An 18,661-nucleotide genomic window follows, 5' to 3' on the forward strand; every position below is an offset into this window, starting at 1 on the left:
AAAAAAAAAAAATCTTGACAAGTGCCCATGGCATCATTGTCAAGCATGAGCGTCTAGTGGAAAATGGCAGGAGGGTTGGCACAAAACATGCTTCCTTCAAGCTTCTTACCTCAGGGGTACCTGACTCTTGAGAAGCCTTTCAATCCTTCCAAATGACGTTATTGCAGACTGTCATCTGGTTTATTTGGAGTGTGCTGTATCGCAGATAAACACGCTGTTTAACTGCAGGTCAAGGTACGGAGTCATCCTGCCAGCAAACGCCTGAGATACATCAGATGGCACTGACTTGGGGAGGGAGATGGAGAGAGATCAAAGTTGTCACCAATATGGTACATGATAAAGGGGGAGAAAGATGCACTACATTGTATTTTAAAATGTCATTACACAGTTCTGCGTTGAAACCGGCGACCTGCAAGACTCTGAAGGATTAAGGACCCACACAATGCATGACAAAGTTCCAACCCACACCATCATGCAGCATCTCACGGTGGTTTGGACAGAGCTTGGAGATGGGACTGGAGAGGCTAACACTGGCCAGAAGGCTGAAAGGGTCCAAGTTGGATGCTTTTTAAAAAATAGTTACAATTTAATATACAAAATATCCCCTTGTCAGAGAACATGGTTGATCTGGGGGATTCACATAACAAAAGCTCATAGACTCTGAGTTTGGCATGAAATAAGTATAACCTTCTCCAAACAATTAAAAATAAATCTCTGTATATAAATATATAAGCCTGTGCCATCTATTATTTTAACTGTGACTTGTTGAACACATATTAAAAGAGCATTGATGTGATACAAGAGACATGCTGGATGCTTTCGCATTTTCTGAAAAAACAAAACAAACCCAGATTAATTACAACTTGATTCAGCTTTGCATTCCCATGAGGGATGTCTTTAAAAGTTAAAACATGCTTTCACTGAACAGGCTTTCAAGGGAAAGTTACTACGATCAGGAACAAAATAGTCATGTTGATTTGATTTATTACTGAAGAGTGGAACACCATGCTTTATATTTGCCAGTTTTTCTATAATGTAAAAAATTTCTTTTGATTTTTTATGTGTCATATAAAAACAACTGGTATGTTCACTGCTTCAGAATGCAGATTTTTCAAGAGTGCAGTACAATAAATTAAATCAGCATCCTATTTTCCCCCCTCACAGGGCATATGTAATTTTCTTTGACTGTGCCACACAATAAATGTTACTGAAACATAGTATTATTTATTTTTTAAAAAATAAACCAATGCCAATGAACCTGTATGAAAATAGATAAGTGAATAAAAGAAGGAAGTTGGGGATTTTCCAGGGGAAAAGAATACAGAGAGAAATTGCAGGTTAAACTTTTTTTAAATCAAAACAGATTTTATTGCCTTTTGCTTAATTAAACCTCTCAGAAGTGTGTGAAACATTGTTATACTCGAAAAATTGTTAATTTGTAAATCACAGGGACAAAAGGGCTCCACTGCAACTTTAAAGTTTCTATGCACGTAAATGTCAATAGAGTGCCTTCTCCATCATCAGCACTAAATTCACATTGATGCCTCTTTTCTTCTCTGTATTGATCCTTCCATGAGAACGTAGATTTGTATCTGTTAATTAATGCGTCCTGAAACAGCGTTTGTATTAATCAGGCAGATAAGAAAAATTGGATGCCTGCACCCTCATGACAACCGTAAAAGTGCTGGCCCTGATAAAATCGTGGATGGACCTCAATAAAAAAGTTCCTCCTTCCACTCAATAAACTAATCATCCTGCTTTTAATTATTCGGCAGAAAGATGTGTGGAGATTGGAGAATGTGTAAATCTATTTACTAACAGCAGTGTCTGGGAGGGAGAATGGGGCTGTCACAGGACGGTGCTGCAGGCTACATTCTCTGTCCATCTGCTGCTGCAGAAAAACTGGTTCTTGAAAGCTGGCAAGGAACAGAAATGTTGGAGCTAATTGAAATCATGAATTCCTCCCTATAACCTTTGAAATTATTATTTCTTCTCCATTTCCCTCTTATTTATTTTAATCACAGATGTGTTATTTTCCACTGTCACATCTTTAAGGCTTTCCTGTTGTCATTGGATCGGGTTTTATTGTTTTGTTTTTTGTTTTTTAAGGCAGAGAGCTACAGTTCTATCACAAGACTCAAAAGTCAGAGAAAATGAAAACAAATAAGGAGGGAGAGAAAAATGAGAGAGAGAGAACACATGCAGCCAGTTTTATGTTTCATTTTTTATGGATGCCTGGTGGTTTGGATGTGGGCTTTTCTTTTTTATTGTATTAGTTTTGCTGCTTAGTGCTTATAGAGAAAATCTTGTTTGGAATAGATGCCTTGCAGATTTGCTAGTTTATGATATATTCTTGCATGACTGTAACTCTTGACTTTAAAAACAAAAAAATGCGTTTAAGTGTAATTGAATGCCAAAAAGAATGTTCTTACAGCGGGAACCCTGTCAAAGGACATGTAAGCAACTCCATAAACAACTAAATGAAAGCCTCAGACATGTCTTAAGACCCTTTAAGAAGAGCTTGACTAATCCCCTTTGATGATTTTATTAAGTACTTGTGGTTGATGGTGCCAACTGGCAAACTGCTGCATTTTGCCAACAGGCCAGGAAAATCATTTCCTCTCCCATATTGTTTTCTAGCACCTAATGTGGTTGGGATATTAGCAGTTTGATATAATAAATTAACAGGTACTGTAAACAAGAGTCTAAAAGGTAAGGCAGCAGAGATGTTTGCCCTTAGTGATCCTATTAGGAAAGACGGCGGGGGGGGGGAAACCAAGCAAAATTTAAATTCATTAAGAGGCATTTCATAAATTTTTGGTTGCCCTCACAAAAAGGATGGTGTGATTGCTATTCAGTTGGCACTTCAGTGTGCCACCCTGTTATTTCAACAAGTGTAGTAGTGGCAGGAGCCAGGTCAGAAGTGATTAGTGTCTTTTCTGAGAAGGTTGGGTGTTACTTCTCTTTTTCTGAAGTAAATGTTCAAGAAGAATTTTTTCTTTTTCATCCTTACCTTAATTCTATTAAAACATCAGATCTTCCCTTTTAATTAAGTTTTCTATTTTTTCTTGTAAATTATCCTTCTTGGATTATGGTAATGGTGGATAGAGTAAGCAGATCCCTGTTTCACAGCATTAGCTTTTTTACGACCAAGCACAAGTATTTAGCAACAAAGATATCATACAAACCACAGGTTGCCACTGCAGTACCCCACAAATTAATATGATTTTTGCAGGAAGAGCCTGCAAATTCTTGCTTGTTTAAAACTTTTCTTATTATTAGAAAACATTTGATTTTAAATTGTTTTACTTTCCTGTAGTAGGATGGGGAGGAGACCCAGCGAAGCAGACGGGAGAATAATAGAATGCATGCATGTTTTGTCACAATATGTATAAAAATAAATCAAAAAGAGGATCAGATTTCCAAATGTGATTAATATTTTTCCTGTATTTTTTTTTTCCTATTCAGGATTCTCCACTTTGTCTCTAGCTGACCAGATGAGCCTTTTGCAGAGTGCTTGGATGGAGATCTTGATTCTTGGTGTTGTATACCGGTCACTTTCTTTTGAGGATGAGCTTGTATATGCTGAAGATTATATTATGGATGAAGACCAGTCCAAATTGGCAGGCCTTCTTGACCTTAACAATGCCATACTGCAGCTGGTAAAGAAATACAAGAGCATGAAGCTGGAGAAAGAAGAATTTGTCACCCTCAAAGCTATAGCACTTGCTAATTCAGGTTGGCAGACTGGCATGATGGTTGCTGCATTTTTAATCTTTCTTTCTTGCTTTCTTGCTTTCTTTCTTGCTTTCTTCTAAAATATTTTCTGTGAACTGGTTTAAAACAGGATTTTAGAATAAGAAATTGCTAATCAGACTTTAAATCTAGAAGGCAAGAAACAAAGCAGTTCAAACTATGACCAACTTTCTGGTTCAAAGTAATTGTGCAATATGTTCCCCAGGGAGTGGAGACTACTCCTCTGTATTATTTGGAGAGTGTTTTACAGGCAGAGATCCCTTCAAATGAAAATAGATGTTGTTCTCCTAAATCCATTTCATAATCCAGACAAGTCTAATCATTTCAATTAAAGCAAAAGAAAGGATGTTTGAGAATATGCTATATATTTTCTCTTTAAAGGGAGCTACTGATTAATTTGATAGACTAAATTCAGGATATGTGAGGAGGGAGGAAATCCATATTGAGGCTCACAAGGACCACACCTTATCTTACGGATTCTTTGCATTTATGGGAGTGCTTCTGCAAAAAATTATTACCTGTGCAGCAAGAGTTAAAAATATCAGAATTTTTTTTTCTGCATTTGAATTTAAAAGTGCTGAACCAGTGAATACTGTCAGATAAGTAAAAATCGTTTGTGCTTTGTTGTTTTTCTTTTTGTGTCTCCTTAATGCTTTATTGTGGTCTTAAGTCCCTTTTAGCATTTGCATAAAGTTCACGATAGATCCCTCTTTAATGACGTGCTGATCATTAGATACCTGTGTGTCAATAACATGCTCTGATGCTATGTTCCATTGACAGTCACACCGTGCCCCTCCATCTGCTTTTGTTTTGACCCTATCTTTGAACTTTATCTTGGTTGCTGGCCAGTAGTTTTCCCTTTAATTACAAGAAGGAAACTGTCAATAAAATCTGTTAAATGGGATGCAATGAGTGGCTTGAATGGGCGGACGGCTATTTGTTCAAATTCTGCAGCATTCAAGGTATTGACAGTTTGTTTTCTGGGGCCATATGTGACGATCAATCTCAGGCTGGGCTCAGCCGCGCTGAAAAATGAAAAACCAGATTGCTTTTGCTTACTTGTGGATGACGACTTGTGATTTGGCGCGGTCCTAGTGAGATGAGACCTTCTGCCCAAATTGCCCCCCTGAGAGCCAGGACGCGTGACTGTTTTTAGAAATAATTTTTTAATTGATTTTGTAATTAACAGTTCATCTACAATATTGATGCATGAATCCTCAGATTGATAGGAGGGAAATTGTTTTCAACAATGAAGTTGTACTTTCCTATTTATCTTTGTAATGTGATTTAGCACTCTGCATTTTTAATTGGAAATATAATTCAAAAACATGCAAAGCCAAAATGCTTATTAGTATCTTTGTAAAATATTCTCCACCCCACTAACTCTGCTCTTAATTTTAGAATATTATCTTATTCCAGGTTTAACAAAATACTGAAATGTCTCTCAAATATCAAAATTATTCTTAATTGAAGATCTATTTATAATTTTTGACTATTGTAAATAGACACTTGAGGGTGCTTTGCAGCTCCAGGAAGGTTATTTCTCAAAATTGGTCATGCTTAATGATTAGAGCAAGAAAGTTATCTGCAATTAGGAGTCTAAATGGAGAAGAGCTTTTGTATTTATTTAAATGATGTAATTCAAAGACTGAATTAGAAATACTTCTGCAGTTTACTTGACAAAAAGGATGAGGGCTAGCATAGACAGACAGGATGTTAAATACCACTCCTACTTTCCCCCCCACCCAAAAAAAAAAGAAAGTGTTTAAGTAATAATAAAAAATAACTGCTGCCAAAAAAGTTTAGTCATACACTGTGCATAGAGTGTATCAAAATAATCTGTAGCTTCATTAACTTCACTGGAAATTACAACCAGGATAATGTCAGAGATAAATACAGTTCAGCATACTAAAATTTGGGGCACATTGAAGTGAAAACATTACCTTCCCTCATCTTCAAAGAAATAAAATTGCTGTCTTAAAATGAAGCTGTTGCAAGGAAGAGTTAAAAAGTAGCCCAGCCATTCCACTTCCCCTTCAACAGTGTTTCAGATGCTGACATTCAGCATTTCAGCTTCAGCTTGTGCATGCAGCAGATACCGAACTTCTACCAGCTGCAGCTACAGTAATCTGTAGGTGTAAGATAGCACCTGCAGAATTACAGCCTATCAGTAGATATCAGGCCCTTAGTGTTTCAGTTTACAAATGCTCTTAAAATTAAAATAAAATTTAAGTTGGATTAAATCTTTTTGTCTTTTTAAGTAGACAAAAGCAGAATAGTTCATCTTCATGTAGCTAGGATCTTGGTTAATGAAAATGTAGCTATATAAAAAACCCAAAATGCCATTAGAAAATCAACCAGTAGCAATTCACATTTTAATATTTTTTATTGCTATTCCTCCTTTCTTCCACTGTTTATTTTTTCAGTTTAAAATATATTAGCCTTTTTATGGCTGTGGAGAGTATAATAAGAAATCTTGGGTGTTTCAGACATTTTTGCCGTATCCACACTGTGTAGAAAGATTCCCAGGTTGGCTCTACTGTAAACAGTTGACAAAGATGGTTTTATAGCTCCGTATCTGTGTTAGTGATTTATGATACAGTGTCAAAGTACTTTCCCTACTGGTGTTTGGAGGCAGGAAAAAGAAATTGTAGATTGTCTTCATATTGATTGTATTTTGTTTGAATAAATACCACAAGCTTTGTTTTGGCCAAAAAATCTCCGTAGCATGAGCATCGAAGCACGCACTTTTCTTTAGGTCTACAGAGCCCATTTGTGCAGTGCTGGATATGAGATAATCTTGCCATTTGGTCCCTAAAAGGTGGGGAGGAGTAGCAGTTTTTCAGGGAGATTCTCTGACAGCCACTATCAAATGTTCCCCATGCAGGGCTGGCAATGCTACACCAACTTCCATAAATTTCCAGAAATCAAGATGTGGCTATGTTGTAGATTGTCACTCATTTCAAACCGAGTGCATCTAGATTCTGAGAAGTTTAAATAGACATATAAGAGCACAATGCTGAAATGTGTAGACATTTCAGTTGTGCATACGTTAAGTCTGTACAGGCAGGATTTCAGCAGTTACATTTAATATGTAAATATGGAATTTATTAGGTTAGATTTAAGCATCTGCATTGATTTGATAGTAATTAACACAGCCTTTACACTTCAGAGAAGTCACAATTTCCTTGGCATTGTCCTTGTCCTGCCGGTGTCACGAGTTCCTCCCTTCTTTCCTTGCCTTCTGTACACAAAATCCAGGAGGTACCTGGAAGCTGCGGGACGTGGGGCAGCCGCGTTCTGCCTCACACCACCCAGATGAGGCGATCTGGCACCAATGAGCACTTTGTTTACCCACGCAGAAAATCAACTTTGAATGGTTTCCAAAACATGCATGTACCAATTACTTCCTCGTGTGTAAGGGAAGGTGAAATATTTACAAAATATGCTTTAAGTGTACACAAGTGCAGGCACGCGGACGGGAACGCTCCGGCATGGAAAAGATGAGCTGCTCATCTCTTCTGTGCTAGGACGTGTTCCCATGTATTGATTAGGGTAATACTAAGCAGGGAGTCACAGGTGACCAGTTTTTTGAAATTGCCTAATCAGTAAGCACTAAATTGGACCTCCAGGCCAAATGTTGCAGAAGGGCTTAGGAGTCACAAATGAGACCAGAGTTATAAGAGAAGCTCCGTTCCCATCTAAGACCTAACATAAGGAGCTGGAGTGTCAAAATACATCAGCACATTTGAAAATCTGATCTCTGTGCATCTGCTTAATAGGCTGCTGGCATCTTGAAAAACCTGACCCAAATGTGGATGTTAGGCACTTAGAGGTACAGCCTTATGCACTGTTGAAAATTTAATCTTAAATGCTAATACTGGCTGTGTAGCATGTATCACAAGAAGGAGAAGAGGACTTCTGCTCACCCTTACATTTCTGGTCTTTGATATTAACTGTCATAAAAAAAAAATGTAAAATCACCCTTTCAGTACAGAAGGCGTGTGAACCAAAAAAGTAGCTTGTACATTTTGGCATAATGAAGTGCAGATCAATATTGGTGCTAGTAAACTTACACTGTTTTCTCATCCTGTTAAAAAGTTAATAAATTCTTATAAGTTTTTTAGCTTTCCAGACACAGTATACTCAGAGCACTAGGCTATCACCATTATATGATTTTATCATAACAAAAATTAATTGGTAGAGCCCCATAAATCACTTACTCCACAGGACATCATCATGCACCCAGTGCATGTCACAACATGCTGTATTTCATATCTAATAATGTTTTTCATTTTGTTTTATATAGTCATCTTGTTAGTGTTTGAATTCATGATTCAAAGTCTTTTGAAGTCATGATTAAGACATATCTATCTTTACTGGACATAGATATAGATATATATACTCAACAACACTCATAGCTGTGTGTTAAGGGTGTGTTTACCAGTCTTTATTTTGACAAATGTAAATAGCAACGTCTTAACTATTTTATGTAGTTTTGTACATCGTAGAAACAAATTTTTAGAAAAAGAAGTCACCACCATAGTCAAAGTTTTCATGTTGCTTGCAAACAGTTCATTTGTCATATTCCATTTTCATATACTCATATAGATGATACCCACAATTCTTAGAGAAAATAAATAACTCTGTTACCAGTTGCTTAATGTTGGCATTAGGAAATGGCAGCTGAGTTGATCAGTGGTTAATTAATGTTTAATCGGTGGTTAATCATATATTTTTTTCTTTTTTTCTGGAAGCTACTCATAGTAACTGAGTAACTTGAACCTATTCCTCACTTAGGGAATAAGCCAATAGTATTTACATGTTAGTAGTGTGAGAGTCACAAAGGGTAAGAAATAAGGCCAAACTTAGTTGCCTTCAATGGTAGTTTCTTATATCTTATAGTGAATAAAAAGTACTTGGAAGTCTTCATTCAAAATTTTCTTTTAGTTGGTGTCTCTCCCCCCCAGCTCTGTCATTCAAGTTCCCTTTTTTCCAGGCTTTTATTAGCCTTATGGTGTAGGGCCTTGAGCCAGTTCATGGTGTGCTGTTTGTTCTGCTTTGCAGCAAATATTCATGTGTTTATTGCCCTCACTGCCTCTCTTGGTGGAAGGTAAGCCATTTCAGGAATAAAAGAGAAAATGCTGGTTTACTATGTTTTTATCTCTTCTGAAAAGTAGGCCAAACCAGAGCAATGCAGACTAAGGCCTCACTAAGTCACTAAAATCAATCACACAAGCCTTTGTTTTCAGTTTTCACTGTCTGTAATTCCTATGGAAAAGGAATTCTTAATTTATTCCTCTTTCATTTTCAGCATCTATTCTGATTGAAGTGTCACTTTCCAATAGAATATTCCAGATGTCAGACCATTTTTGCCATATTCTTTTGTCAGAGAAAATAACTCTGTTTGCCTCTGTGCTTGTCTCTTAGCTTAACCATGCAGATCCCAGCTAAACAGTTCTGCTCAGGAAAAACAGGCAGGTCAAAATGAAGTATATTTGTTTACCCAACACAGGGAAGACCAAAGTGTCTGGGGTAATTTCAGCTCTGGATGGGAAAAGGACAGGAATTCTTGCTGGATGAGGGAACCAAGAACCTGGTTTGATTTGCAATTGGCCATTTCCATGGGTTGCTTCTATCTTAAGCAGTATGCTTTTCAAAATGTCAGTGGCTTGTGTTTCTCATAAAGATACACAGAAGCATAATGTGGGCAAGCACTTTGAGTCCTTGTGCAAATCTGGCACTAGTTTCAGGGGGAGGGGAAGGGGTTCTGTAGTGCTGAGAACAATTTACCCATTAATAAACACTGCAGTGGGTTTTGTGGGGTTTTTGGATTAGCAGTACAAGCTAGATAAAAAAATCTCTTTTACTTGAGACATAACACAATTATGATTTTTTTCACCCTTATGTAAAGCAAAACAATTTTGCTTTTTGTTCTTAATCTTGATCCCATCCAGTTCTTTCAGGATCCTACAGCTTTCTAAAGGGATTTCTTCAGACTGAGTTTGTGAACTGCTCAGCTGTATGGAATCAGAAACATCACAGCAGTTGCTGTATTTCAAGTCCTTATTGGTATCTACCTCTCTGATGTGGTTTACCAGCATCTTAATGTGTGTATTCAGTGCTGCATGCTCCCTGCTGCTTGATTCACTATCCTATTTTCCTTTTGCTGTCTGAATTTTCTGACATGAAGAAACGCTTCACTTAAGACCTCTGGTTTTCTTCCACCTCTGATTGATGTTATATACAAAATATATAGGTACCAGCCTTTAACTTTCCTCAAAACAGGGTTTTGAGAGGTTTCCTTGTCCTTAGTTCAGGTGCTTTCCAATTTTTAGCTAGTTGTCTCCCTTTGTGATGTGTTCTAATTGATTCCTGGGTGGCTGGATGTTTGTTTGCTGCATTTGAGATGAAGCTTGAATTTTAAATGAGGTAGATTGTAATCTGAGTTTCTGTCTGGACCTTGCAGTGTTTTTCTTGAACAAGAACTCCAGTTTTCTCCTATTTCTGTGCAATGATCTGATCAATCAACTGATCAGAAGAGCTACAGTTCTATTTTCCCATCTTGTGATGGTGAAAGAAAGCATTTGCAAGGACAGAATGAGATTCTCCAAGCAGAGTTCAATGAGTTCATGTCCTCATTTGTTGATCTCACTCTCTCCCATGGCAGCTCTGATCAGGGACAATTTCTTCCTGCCAGGGAAATCCCATATACTCAGCAGTTGTATCAACAAGTCTTGTGTTTGTCTTCTTCAGTTTCACCAGCCTGGGATCATGTTTTTCCAGAGCATTTGCCATCAAATTCTGCTGCCTTTCAAATGTCACTTTGAAATTACCCTTTAATTTCATTATTTATACAGGCGCTGGTGTTTAAGTGTGTTACATATGGCTGTAGGTTTCCTCTGGATATTACCTGTGTGGGATGTAATTGTAAATTATTCAGACTGCCTGCAAAGCCACTTAAAAAGCTCCCCAAACCAACCCATAAACAAAAGAGATTTTCATGGTATAGGAAGACTATTCAAACTCACTTATAATTCAATTTCATATTTTCTGTGGAATTCTTTCTTTATTTCTAGACTGTTACACAAATTGTCTGTGTTTCTTTAAATTATAGTGGTTCTTGATGACATCGCTGAGGATTGGGTTTATCCCAATACATGAGCAATACTTAGCAATGAGTTAGCCTGCTCTGAATTCACTTCTACATCTGCCAGTCTGTAGTTACTGAAAAGATTTCTCTCTTTTATTTTTCCTCCTCTTTTCCCCTTGGCTAGTTCAGCATTTTCAACCATTTTCCTTATTTTCAAAGGCTTACACCTGAGGGATTAAGATCTACATTCGTTTAATATGAGGAATAAAGTGGAAATTCCAGACTGTAAGGCTAAAACTTGAAGAAGGATTTTTGTAGAGATTAATATTTTCCTGAGCAATCTGCAAGCTGAATCATGGTCTAATTAAATAGCACAGATTTATTGAGTTTGCATTTAAACATTGGCAGACCCTAGAATGAGAACAGCTGAAATGAGTTTGAATCTTTTCTGTAAATGGGGAGTTAAATTATCATAATAATTTGATTACATAATTTTTAAATCTTTCAAGCTAAATCACCATTTTAAAAGAACAGTTTGAAGCCTTAATCATTACTGGAAGTGCCCCTCTCTTTGCTGTTTTTTCTTACCCCATTCCTTGTCACCAAATCTGTTCCCCAGGGCATAGCTTCCTGAACTGCTCCATGAACCACCATTTGGACAAGCTGGCTGGGCATATTCTTTCCAGATATTAAATCATTTCAAAGACAGCAACAAATACATTAAATGCTTTAGCTATTACTTCTCCATGTAAATAATTACCCTCTTTACCAGAGGGATGGTACACAATCAACCCTGCAAGGAGAAGGTAAGAGCCCTTGTCTTTGGATGTGTTCCATACAGTGGAAGAGTTTTAAAGCAGGAAATGTAATAGCTGTGTCAGAGGGCAGATTTTGATTCCTTTCTGGGGGGTGTTCTATTCTTTTCCCTCCTTGCTCACTTTCATTATAAGTAATATGTAGAGTGTAGATATTCCTAACGCTGCAGGCCAAATTGCTCTCCAAACTGCAAAGTTGAATATATTAGGCAAGTTTCACCTCTGTGTGAAAAATACATTTAGTCTGGACTCCATTCATCTATTTGCAAACTTATGGTCACTGTTACAAATACTGATTCTGGGAAAAAACAGACCAGTTTTGTAAGGGGTTAAAAACTAAACCCTTATAGTAACATTCTCAAGAAAGACCTGTCTCTTTATGCAGCATGGTGTAATAAAAAACATAATGAGAACAGTCAGTCTTTGATTCATCAAGGATTTGTTGCAGATAAAATGTTCCTATTTGGTTCCCCAGCAAATCTGGCCTTGGCACTGGATCTGGGGAGAGGAGGAAAAGATGTGTATTTTCTGCAGAAACAGCACATGGTTTATGGAAAAATTACTTGGAGTAGCAGATCATGTGTTCTGTAGCACAGCAGTGAATATCCAAGGACTTGGTAAAGAGTTAGGGAGTAAAGACAACAATATTTTTGGAGATGGCATTCCAAATTAAGCCTGGTGGCTGGACCCCGTGCTTAAGACATCAGTCACGTCTGTATGTGTGTGTTAGCATGTCTGTATCGATTACATCTCTTTGTAGGACACAGAATTCAGGGCTTTTCTGGTATTGACACAGAATTACTGAATAGAATTACTGTATTAGAAAACTATCAAAAATATATGGATTCAGGGGATGGTCTCACATTAATTAGAACTAAATTTTGCTAGAAGTAATATTTGCCTGTCATCTTTTTCAAAATGTTGTAGCCTTCTTTATCCCTAAGAGAGAGATTTCGATGTCTGTGCTTTCAGCACAGTGCACCTTGATGTGCAGCATCACATCCCAGCAGCGTATGTCTTAGCTGCATGCTTCTTAGAGCATGTATTTACTAAGACTCAGAATTATTAAACATGTAAAATTCCCACAGGACTCCATTATGTGTAATTAACAGATAAACTGTCATCAGAATCAATAAAACGTGCTAAATGATCCAAACTTGTATATAATTAAGTGTCTGTTTTAGAGCAATAGCTGTAACTTTTACTTTTTTTCATTTTCAATTTGCACATTTGTTGTGACAATAAGAGCTGGAACATTTTTGTTAACCTGTTACTTACTGGTTTGTGTTTCATTTTACATGTTTGTATTTGAAAGGAGACAGGTATTTACTATCTGGCTTAATTATGTGAGGAAACAGTTGCATGTCAGCTTTTAGGAAATGAATGTTAGATGCATCTTAATTCTCTGAATGTAATTCAAATATTTGAAGCACGTGCAAAAGTTGACATTTAATCATCAACACGGTAAAACATGAGGCTCTGTCAAATACTGATCCAGAGCATCAGACTGCTGGTTACAGGTCATGGAAACAATGATGGAAGTGGGTTCTTCACCATCCAGCTCCTCAGTTGTTATTCTGTCTATGAATAGGGGCTTTACTCCAAACCCAAAAATTAGGATGCAAAGCAGCATTACACTAAGGAGAGTTTTCTTTAAGTAAGGATGGACTTAATTCATGCCGTGCCCCAGTTTCACCCTGAGCAAAGCTTGCACAGTGTGGCCTGTCCCTGGGGCTTGTGCCCCCTTGCAGCAGTTGTATTTTCATGTGGTCCTTTATTGGCAGTGTAAGTCTGTTGACCATCCCAATTTTGGTAGCTGATAGGGGCTGTTTGGTGGCCTCTTTCACCTACAACTGTTTTTCCTTACTTGCATTCACCTCACTTTGGACCACATCAGGGTTTCTTTGGCATTTATGACTACATAAAAGTCAGAGAATTAGGGCTGCTCATCCAAAGTAATCTCAGCATGGTCCAGTAACTGCGTGTTCTCAGGGACGTCTTCACTTTCTGTACCTATCCAGCTGAGGGGTTTACAGTTCTTTCAGTTAGATATTTTCTATTTATTTCACACTTCCATTGCTTTAATCTTTTCAGGTCATGTAACAGTTTAGTTTAGTTCCTGGTGTGTGTTGCGTCTGGGCCTGTCACTCAATACTTACACCACCAAACCATCTCACCTGCAAAGGTGCAGGGCAAGGCGTTTGCTTTGAGTCTTTTATAAAAAATGCAAAACCCTAACACTAACAAGATAAACCGCTGTCTGTGGGGGTGGGAGAGAAGGATTATATACCTTGTAGGAGTTGTTAGCTTCACAGAGCAAAAGATGTTCAGGAGCATGCTAAGAGTTGCCTGTCTGTCTAAATATGCCTGAGGCAGAAAAATTTTGCTAAACATATCAGGAAATCCCTTCAAATCAGTATTTCCCTTGTGTTGGTGCAGTGGTCCTAATCCCACAGTGTTTCTGAGTATTGGTGATGTCCATGGCTTCCAAGTGGGCAGCCTTGGAACCTGATACAGAATTTTGCTGAGCTTTTCCACAGTAGGGCATCCTTGCTTTATCCTTGCTTCCCTGATATAATGCAGCCCTCCATTCCTTTAGCCCCTTGGTACTGTCATTCCTTCAAAGCAGTAACCCTGCAGATGGTTTGGGGAGCACTGAGGGTGACTGTTTCACTTGTTTGAGGAGGATGAGGAGAAGAATTACTTACCCAAAAGTTAATTGTACGTTTGTAGTTCCTCAGCATTTCAATACACTTTCCTAAAGGTCAATACAGAAATTAATGGGTAATTATCTTCCTTCTTTGTGAAAAATGATGGGCAAAACTAGTGAAAGTATTGTTATCAAACTCCTGGCACATCAACTGAAACTTCCTGTTGCTCCTTTGTTTTGCAGACTCAATGCACATAGAGGATGTTGAGGCAGTGCAGAAACTTCAGGACGTCTTACATGAGGCTCTTCAGGATTACGAGGCCGGGCAGCACATGGAAGATCCTCGTCGTGCAGGCAAGATGTTGATGACTCTCCCGCTTCTGCGGCAAACCTCCACCAAGGCTGTGCAGCATTTCTACAACATCAAACTGGAAGGCAAAGTCCCCATGCACAAACTTTTTTTGGAAATGCTGGAGGCCAAGGTCTGACTAAAGCATCATGGGCTTCCCCATCATGCACGTTTTAAAAAAAAAAAAAAGAAAAAAAAAAGGGAAAATAAACAGGATAATAATGGCAAAGAAACTTAGTGTTTAATTAAGGAAAAAATGACTAAATGACTGCACTGATATTTAGCAGCAAGACTGTGAAGCAGCTTTCAACTTTTTCTTCTGTGTCTTTCTGATGCAGTTTTTTCTTTTCCTTTTCCTTTTCTCCCTTTTCCTTTCTGTTCTTTCCTTTCCTTTTTTCCTTTTTCTCTTTTTTGTTTTCCTTTGCTGCTGAACTTTTTAAAAGAGGTCTCTAATTGAAGAGAGATGGAAGCCAGGCCTGCCAAAGGATGGAAATCCATAATATGGATGCCAGTGAACTTATTATGAACCATAATGTCCCCAATGACAAAGGAATCAAAGAGAGAAGCACCGTACCTAGCAGTACAGTACTACACGATGAACTGACTGAATGCAGTATTAGATTTCATAGGAGCAGTCTCTAATTAGACGACTAAAGCGACGATGCATCGGCTGCTTCTTATCATTGCATTTTCCATCTAGATCAGTTACAGCCATTTGATTCCTTAATTGTTTTTTCAAGTCTTCCAGATATTTCTTAGGTTAGCTACGATGTAACTTTTTCAGGGAATAGTTTAAGCTTTATTCATTCATGCAATACTAAAGAGAAAGAAATACTGCATTTTTGTGCTGGCTTGAACAATGATGAACAATAATGAAGGACAAATGAATCCTGAAGGAAGATTTTTTTAAATGTTTTGTTTCTTCTTACTAATGGAGATTTTTTTGTACCAGCTTTACCAGTTTTCAGCCATTTATTAATGTGGGAATTTATCTTACTAAAGCAATAGTCGAAGGGAAGGTGCATATTATCACGGATGCAATTTATGTTGTGTGCCAGTCTGGTCCAAAACATCCAGTTTCTTAACATGAGCTCCAGTTTATAAATAAATGTTCACTGACTCAAAGGATTAGATTACACCTGCAGTATATCCGAGTAGTCTACCATATAATACTCCATGTCAAATACCAATCTGTAACTGTGTTAGGAGACAGCGACTGCACAGGCGTGCGGTCGCCGAGTGATTTCTAACTGCTTCAGTTGCAAATGAATGAGATACTACTGCCTGTTTGCAAAATTGTAACCTCACATGCAGAAAAACCCTATGAACCAATAGTAGCTTAGAGGCAATGAGGCGAATGCCGCCGTTTGCAAAATTAAGAAATCAGAGTAGTAGACTTCTGACCAAATTGAAAAATTTAACACTTCTATACCTTATTTATTGATTTAGATTTTGGTTTGTAAATGGCGATCCTTAACAAGTAGCTAAACCAGTATATGTGCTTTTCAACCAGTATTGTCACAGCATGAAAGTCAGTCAGTTTCAAGACTGTTACGAGGTGTAATCTAATATATAAACCGATTAGATGCCCCCAGAAAACTACAGTCGCTAAATAACCAATAAACAATAACCTCCATCAAATGCTATACCAATGTACCAGTGTTAGTAGCTGCTCCCTGTACTATGTGAACATCCTTATTCTATGTACACAGATGTAATTAAAATTGTAATCCTAACAAACAAAAGAAATGTAGTTCAGCTTTTCAATGTTTCATGTTTGCTGTGCTTTTCTGAATTTTTATGTTGCATTCAAAGACTGTTGTCTTGTTCTTCTTGTGGTGTTTGGATTCTTGTGGTGTGTGCTTATAGACACAGGGTAGAATTAGAGACAATATTGGATGTACAATTCCTCAGGAGATTACAGTAGTATATTCTATTCCTTACCGGTAATAAAGTTCTTCCTAGTAATAATTAAGAGATCGAAACTCCAAACAAATACTCATTATGAACAGATACACACTGAAATCATAATATTTTCAAAACAAGGGATGATTTCTGTAACAGTTTATTATAGAATACCAATGTATAGCTTAGAAATAAAACTTTGAATATTTCAAGATTATAGATAAGTCTAATTTTTAAATGCTGTAAATATAGCTTTTATTCAATCATCTCTCAGATGTTGTTATTAACTCGCTCTGTGTTGTTGCAAAACTTTTTTGGTGCGGACAAGTTTCCAAAACTATTGCTACGTTGTGTGCTTTAAACAAAATAACAATGGGCCGATGCTCTCTCGGCTCTCATGCTAGGGAAAAAAAAAAAAAAACTGTGTATCTATCATTAGCTATATGGGACTATATTGTAGATTGTGTTTTCTCAGTAGAGAAGTGACTGTAGTGTGATTCTAGGTAAATCATCATTAGCAATTCATTCAGATGGTCAATAACTTGAAATTTATAGCTGTGATAGGAGTTCAGAAATTGGCACATCCCTTTTGAAAAATGTCAAAAAAAATACAACTCCTGGGAAAAAGGTGCTGATTCTATAAGATTATTTATATATGTAAGAGTGCAAAAAAAAAGTTTATTTTCCAGAAAGTTTGTGCAGGGTTTAAGTTGCTACTGTTCAAGTACACTATATATATATAAATATATAATATAAATATTGTTTTTGCTGTATCACATTAAAGAACTTGGGCTTCAGGGTCAAAAGCCAATCAACTAGAAGTATACAAAAAACACACAAAAATGGAGATGTGTTAAAGGCACACGGTGCAAACTTTAGTTTTCATTTTCCATAATTTTTTGGAGCTGCAAAAGAACAAGTATCTCAAGACTGTAAAACCATTACCTGAAACTTAGCTAAAAAAACTGCACGGGCTTTATAATGTTGTTCATCTTAAACCTTGCTGGAGAAGAGTTCTTTCAAGACCACTTACTTAATGTGAAGTGTTGGGAAAATTTCAAAGGGTGTATGTTTTAGCCATAACAATTTAATTTCTATTTTTGCTTCATTTTTTAATTTTTTCTTATTTAAAGCAATATGATTGTGTAACTCCCAGAAGTTACACATTTGTTTCAATCAGATCAGATTGTTGTATTTATTCCACTATTTTGCATTTAAATGATAACATAAAAAGATATAAAAAATTAAAACTGCTATTTTTCTTATAGAAGAGAAAATGGGTGTTGGTGATTGTATTTTAATTATTTAAGCGTCTCTGTTTACCTGCCTAGGAAAACATTTTATGGCAGTCTTATCGTGCACAGATCGCAAAAGGACAAAAAAAAATTAAACTGCTTATAATAATCCAGGAGTTGCATAATAGCCAGTAGTTAAAAACTGAAACAAAACAACAAATGAAAACAAACATGTCTATAGCTGTAGATGGGCTTCACATCTGTATAGCAATCAACTGTATATTTTTGTGATGTGTATCATACCGTGTGCTCCAACCAATGTCCATTTGTGTAAATGTATTTATTTTATATTGTATATATTGTTAAATGCAAAAAGGAGATATGATTCTGTAACTCCAATCAGTTCAGATGTGTAACTCAAATTATTATGCCTTTCAGGATGATGGTAGAGCAATATTAAACAAGCTTCCACTTTTGATTGCTTTTATTTTATTTTTTGTGTTGTGGGGTTTTTTTGGTTTTGTTTTCTTTTTTGGAGGAGGAGAACAGAGCAATTAGCTTTGCCTTTTGTTACTTCCATTCAAAACAGAGCCAGCGTTTGCACTTCTCCCTTAAAGTACTATATGAGTGTAAATAAATGCTATATAAAGCCTTGTCAGAATGAATTCCAGTGTGGTACAAGACATTTTGCATACTCTTAAATATGCAAAATGTCTCATAGCACATTAGAATTCAGGCTAGCAGGCCTTTATATAGCACTTATTTAATCTTAAAGCATCTACACATCAACCTGCATTACTCAAAATCATTGCTTCTCTGTCAATGTCTTAAAAGAAAACTTTCCCACTATTTTAAGAT

General features: G+C 36.9%; 1 protein-coding gene across 37 annotated transcripts in view; it reads left to right on the forward strand.

Moving 5' to 3' along the window:
- ESRRG (estrogen related receptor gamma) overlaps positions 1 to 18,279 on the forward strand; it is a 372,308-nt gene extending 354,029 nt beyond the window's left edge. For all 37 annotated transcript variants that reach the window (XM_068185666.1, XM_068185642.1, XM_068185654.1 and 34 more), the window contains 2 exons: positions 3,469 to 3,738; positions 14,558 to 18,279. In XM_068185666.1, coding sequence (XP_068041767.1) covers positions 3,469 to 3,738; positions 14,558 to 14,802 — 515 coding nt within the window. In that variant the 3' untranslated portion in view covers positions 14,803 to 18,279. The remainder of the gene's footprint in view (positions 1 to 3,468; positions 3,739 to 14,557) is intronic.
- The last annotated feature ends 382 nt before the right edge of the window (positions 18,280 to 18,661 follow it).

This window comes from Anomalospiza imberbis, chromosome 3 (assembly GCF_031753505.1).
Source record: "Anomalospiza imberbis isolate Cuckoo-Finch-1a 21T00152 chromosome 3, ASM3175350v1, whole genome shotgun sequence".
Classification (NCBI taxonomy): domain Eukaryota; kingdom Metazoa; phylum Chordata; class Aves; order Passeriformes; family Viduidae; genus Anomalospiza; species Anomalospiza imberbis.